The following is a 5,946-nucleotide window of genomic DNA, read 5'->3' as shown; positions in this document are numbered from 1 at the left end:
CACCCAGATGATCCATTCAATGATCTTCAAGGTGGCTGCTCCATCCCTGGAAGTGTTGAAGGATCTAATGTGGGGTTTGGAGCAGCCTGGGCTGGTGGGAGGTGTCCCTGCCCATGCAGGGGGGTGGATCTGGATGAGCCTGAAGGTCCCTCCAACACAAACCATCCCATGGTTTTCCATGCAGGGGGTGGGACTGGATGGGCCATGGGTCCATGGACTGGTGGGTCATGGAACAGTTTGGGTTGGAAGGGACCTTAAAGATCACCCAGATGATCCATTCAATGCTCTTCAAGGTGGCTGCTCCATCCCTGGCAGTCTTGAAGGATCTAATGTGGGGTTTGGAGCAGCCTGGGCTGGTGGGAGGTGTCCCTGCCCATGCAGGGGGGGTTTGGATCTCGATGCTCTTCAAGGTCCTTCCAACCCAACCCATCCCACGATCCCAACAGGGATGCTGAACTGCCCCACACCTGGAAGATGATTTGCACCAAAAGCTGCTGAAGAAACACCCAGGTGGGTTCAAGGGGGGGGGGGTTGCTGAGCTGAGGGGGAGGAGCAAGGAGCAGGATGTGACCCCAGGCAGCCTGGGGGGGGGGGGCCTGCCCAGCCCCCTCCCCTCTGGCGCTTGCGGGGGAGGCTGTTGTTCTTGATCAGCAGGGACTTGATGTGCTCGGCCAGGAGGTCATCATGTTTGATGCACCAGTGCCTCAGGATGCTGGTGGTGAACTGGTCGTCAGGGTGGCAGGGCCTGCTCAGCACCATCTTCACCATCTCCTCGCTGGGCCTGTGGGAAAGCAGGATTGGGGTGGGGGAGGGTGGGGAGAGCCTGGGCCAGGTTGCCCAGGGAAGCTGTGGCTGCCCCATCCCTGGGGGTGTTGAAGGGCAGGTTGGATGGGGCTTGGAGCAGCCTGGGCTGCTGGGAGGTGTCCCTGCCCATGGGGGGGGTTGGCTCTGGATGGGCTTGAAGGTCCCTCCAACCCAAACCATCCCATGGTTTTCCATGCAGGGGGTGGGACTGGATGGGCATGAGGTCATGGGATGGTTTGGGTTGGAAGGGACCTTCAAGACCACCCAGATGATCCATTCAATGATCTTCAAGGTGGCTGCTCCATCCCTGGAAGTGTTGAAGGATCTAATGTGGGACTTGGAGCAGCCTGGGCTGGTGGGAGGTGTCCCTGCCCATGGGGGGTGGGATCTGGATGATCTTGAAGGTCCCTCCAACCCGACCCATGGTTCTGTGATTTGTCAAGAGGGTTTTGTACCCTGCTCAGCTGGGCTTCCCTCCTGCAGCCCCCACTGGAACCTGTTCAGCCCTGGACATCCCACCCCTGTGGAGCTGCTGTGTCACAAGAGACCCTGGCAGAGCTGGGATGGGACCCAGTGTCCCCAGGGAGCTGCCCACACCCTCCAGGGATGATGACTCCACCACAGCCCTCAGCAGCCTCTTCTAAGTTCTCAACCACCCCCTTCAGCCAAGACATTGGGCATAATCTCTCATCCCACTTGGCCACCCAGGCTCTCCAGGATGGAGCCACCAAAGGGGGGGTTTTTCCCCATGTCTTGCTCCTCAAGCTGCAGGAGGTGGCTCCCCCCTCATCCCTGGGAAAGCCACCAGCCCCACAAGCCCCAGGGGACCCTCCAGTGTCCCCACAGGCCCCTCCAGTGTCCCCACAGGCCCCTCCGGTGTCCCCACCACACTCACTTCTCCCTCCTCAGCTGCAGCAGGAGGCAGGACAGAGCCTCGGGGTGGTCTGCAAAGGAAGGGACATCCTGAGCACTGAAGGTCACCAAGACCTCCCTGTGGCCTTTCCCACCCCAGGGGACAACTCACCCTTGTACTTGAGGTGCTGCAGGATGGGGATGATGGTCTCCAGGGGGATGTTGTGGGCCAGGAAGAGCTGCCAGGTGCAGTACTGCTCAAAGGTCTCCCAGTCCAGGCTCTGAACTAAGGAAGCAGCACAGGGGGAGTGAGGAGCTCCTGCTCCTCAGGGACCTGCCAAGGCCACCACAGGTGCCTGGGATGTCCCTCTTGTTGGAGGCTTGTTCTGCTGCTTCAGGCTGGTCCAAGGGCCAGACTGAACAAGCAACAAAGGCCTTTTTATCTCCTGGGGTGCCCCAGTCGAGAGAAAGTGAAGGAAAAAAACCTCAATTCCAACCTTTCTGACCACCCTTCTGCCACCACCTCCAGGTGGCAGAGCCAAGGGGCTCCAGGCAGGGCCACCCCTGCAGCACCAGGACCAGGGGACATCCCTGGGGAGGCAGCAGCTGGGACCTCATGGAGAGGCTGCAGAGCTGGAGGAGACCTGGGACCTGCCACTTGCTCATGTCTCTGCTCCTCCCTCCCCTCCCCTGGGTCTGCCTGGCACAGGGGAGAGCTGGGGGTGCCCACCTGGGGGTGCCCACCTGGGGGTCCAAACCCAAGGGTCCCAACCTGGGGGTCCACACCTGGGGGTCCCCACCTGGGGGTGCCCACCTGGGGGTCCAAACCCAGGGGTCCCCACTTGGGGGTTCACACCTGGGGGTCCCAACCTGGGGGTGCCCACCTGGGGGTCCAAACCTGGGGGTCCACACCCAGGGGTCCCCACTTGGGGGTTCCCACCTGGGGGTCCCAACCTGGGGGTCCCAACCTGGGGGTCCAAATCTGGGGGTCCAAACCCAAGGGTCCCCACTTGGGGGTTCCCACGTGGGGGTCCCAAACTGGGGGTCCAAACCCAAGGGTCCCAACCTGATGGTCCCAACCTGGGGGTCCCAACCCAGGGGTCCCAACCCGGGGGGGCAGGGGGATGGATCCAGACTCCTTCCAGCAGTTCCCAGTGACAGGATGAGGGGCAATGGGCACCAACTGTATTTGGGATCTCTCTGCAAAATGGGGGGGGGGGGGGTCCAAGGGGCAGGAGGATCTGGGGCCACCCCCAGGAACTGTTTTGCTTCCCCCCTCCAGCCCCCCCCAAGCTCTTCTACTCACTCAGGATGTTCAGCACCGAGTCCTTCCGAAACATGACCAGGTTCCCCATCATCACGTGGCACACGAGCTCCTGCAGCTGGGGGGGGGGCAGGAAAAGTTGGGGAAGGGGTCAGTGGGATGGATTCCAGGGCTCTGCAAAACCCCCTGCACCACCAGAGAGGGAGCAGGGATCCAGGAGGTCCTGGAGAGCAGGTGGTTCCTCCAGCAGAGCTGGGGGAGCAGCCCCAGGGGCTGGGGGAGCAGAGGAGGAACCAGGAGGTTTGTGGTTTCACCCTTCAACACCAGGGCTGGGGAACATCAGGGCAGGACACAGAGGAGCTTCCCAGCAGGCTGGGTCAGGAAGGTGGGATGGTGATTCCCAGACAGACCAGTTGGGCTGCCATCTGAGCACTGGGTGCTCCCAGATCCAGGCTTTTGGTGCTGGTGGCACAGAAACCACCCCAGGGCTTGTCCCTGCTGGGACCCTGGGCCAGGTTGCCCAGGGAAGCTGTGGCTGCCCCATCCCTGGGGGTGTTGAAGGGCAGGTTGGATGGGGCTTGGAGCAGCCTGGGCTGCTGGGAGGTGTCCCTGCCCATGCAGGGGTTGGATCTGGATGATCTTTAGCTCATGGAATGGTTTGGGTTGGAAGGGACCTTAAAGATCACTCCGGTGATCCATCAAATGATCTTCAAGGTGGCTGCTCCATCCCTGAAGTGTTGAAGGATCTAATGTGGGGTTTGGAGCAGCCTGGGCTGGTGGGGGGTGTCCCTGCCCATGCAGGGGGTGGGACTGGATGATCTTCAAGGGCCAACCCCAACCATTCCATGATTCTATGAAAGCTCCAACAACCCCCAACCTTTCTGCTCAGGGCTCTGGACCATCCCTGGTCTGCAGGATGGGAGATGCCATTCCCCAGAGGTGTGGTCCTCCCCATCCTGACTCAGCTCCCTCACACTGGGAGGGAATGGGCTGCAGAGGGAATGGGAAGCTGGGGAGCTCCTGCACCAACAGGCTGAGCTCAGAGGGCACCTTGGCTCCCATTCCCCTTCCTCCAGACTGGACCTTGGGGACAGTTTCTCCACTGAAGGGTGGTCAGACCCTGGCACAGGCTGGAATCACCACCCCTGGGGGGGGCTCAGAGCCCGGGGGGGCACTTGGGGGACACGGTTTAGTGGCACAGGTGGGGTTGGCTTGATGGTTGAAGGTCTTGGAGGGCTTCTCCAACCTTGGTCATTCCATGATTCCTCCTGGCTCCTCAGCCTCTGGGCTGGAGCCCCAGCTCTGCCCCACAGCCCCTGCCCCACAGCCCCTGCCCCACAGGGTCAGGCAGCCAGAGAGTGGGGAAACAGGGGAGGAACAACAGGAAGGAACCAGGGAAGGGAGGGGAGAGGAAACACCAGGAGCTCTGCTGGGAAAACACCAGGCCCTGCAGTTCAGGCCCCAGGCTGAGCTGGGGGGGTCAACCCAGCCCCACTCAGACCTTTCCTGGATCCAACTTGGATTCCAGGCTGCCCAGGAAAACTTGCTGGGGAGGGGTTGGGAGCCTGAGCAGCTGGGAATGGTGGCTAAATAGGGAAGGGGTTATCAGCACATCAGCTCCAGAGCCACAAACAGCAGCACAGCATTCCTGGCCTGCCCCATTCCTGGCCTGGCTCCTGCTCCTGCCCCATTCCTGGCCTGCCCCATTCCTGGCCTGGCTCCTTCTCCTGCACCATTCCTGGCCCATTCCTGCCCTGATTCCTGCCCCATTCCTGGCCTGGCTCCTGCCCCACTCCAGCTCCTGCCCCACTCCAGCTCCTGCCCTCAGCTTTACCCAGGACTACTTTCCTGGCAGCTCAGCATGACCAGGGCAGAGGTTCCTTCCAGGAGGGTCTAAGGAGGGTTTGGCTTCAGCTCCTTAGAATCATGGATGAATGACAAGGCTCTTGACCCAGCACCTTTCAATCATGGAACCACGGGATGGGTTGGGTTGGAAGGGAACTTGAAAACCATCCAGTCCCACCCCCCCCATGGGCAGGGACACCTCCCAGCAGCCCAGGCTGCTCCAAGCCCCATCCAACCTGCCCTTCAACACCCCCAGGGATGGGGCAGCCACAGCTTCCCTGGGCAACCTGGCCCAGGCTCTCCCCACCCTCACACTCCACAATTCCCTCCTCAGCTCCAACCTCCAGCTCCCTCTCCCACTTTTCATCCCTCCCCCTCATCCCATCCCTCCCTGCCCTTGGCCCAAGTCCCTCCCCAGCTTTCCTGGAGCCCCTTCAGGCCCTGGAAGCTGCTCTAAGGTCTCCCTGGAGCCTTCTCCTCTCCAGGCTCAACACCCCAACTCTCCCAGCCTGGCTCCAGAGCTGCCCCAGCCCTCCCAGCATCTCCAGGGCTCCTCTGGCCTCTCTCCAGGAGCTCCAGGACCTCTCCACATCCCAGGGGGACAAAGCACAAGCTCTGGAGCTGCACAACAGCACTTGGAAGCTGCTGAGAAGCTGTTGGCCTGAAGAGCTGAACACAGCAGCCCTGGGAGGACTGGGTGTCACCTCAGCCCTGTGGGCAGCAGGGGTTGTCCTGCCTGCACTTCTCCTGCCTGCAGCTCAGCACCCCCCAGCAGCACCCAGCACCTCCCCAGCAGCACCCAGCACCTCCCCAGCAGCACCCAGCACCTCCCCAGCAGCACCCAGCACCTCCCCAGCAGCACCCAGCACCTCCCCAGCAGCACCCAGCACCTCCCCAGCAGCACCCAGCACCTCCCCAGCAGCACCCAGCACCTCCCCAGCAGCACCCAGCAGCCCCCCAGCAGCTCAGCACCCCCCAGCAGCACCGAGCATCCACCCAGCAGCACCCAGCACCCCCCCAGCAACACCCAGCACCCTGCCAGCAGCACCCAGCACCTCCCCAGTACCCCCCTGCCACTGGGCTTCTTATTGATCATGATCACTGCTGATCTCCTGGAGCAGCACCAGGCCCTGAGGTGCTTCTCACCACTCCCTGCAGGTCAGGAGGGAGGAAGGTCCCTC

General features: G+C 62.0%; 1 protein-coding gene across 1 annotated transcript in view; it reads right to left on the bottom strand.

Moving 5' to 3' along the window:
• Positions 1–600: 600 nt before the first annotated feature.
• Positions 601–5,946, bottom strand: part of INTS3 (integrator complex subunit 3) — a gene marked incomplete at both ends in the record, with an annotated part of 54,235 nt that continues 48,889 nt past the window's right edge. The window contains 4 exons of the mRNA XM_010005661.1: positions 601–781; positions 1,700–1,748; positions 1,829–1,942; positions 2,963–3,038. Coding sequence (XP_010003963.1) covers positions 601–781; positions 1,700–1,748; positions 1,829–1,942; positions 2,963–3,038 — 420 coding nt within the window. The remainder of the gene's footprint in view (positions 782–1,699; positions 1,749–1,828; positions 1,943–2,962; positions 3,039–5,946) is intronic.

Source organism: Chaetura pelagica, unplaced genomic scaffold, assembly GCF_000747805.2.
Source record: "Chaetura pelagica isolate M959 unplaced genomic scaffold, ChaPel_1.0 scaffold1409, whole genome shotgun sequence".
Lineage (NCBI taxonomy): Eukaryota > Metazoa > Chordata > Aves > Apodiformes > Apodidae > Chaetura > Chaetura pelagica.
Note: the sequence above shows the minus strand (reverse complement) of the source record. Positions and strands in the feature narration are given on the sequence as shown.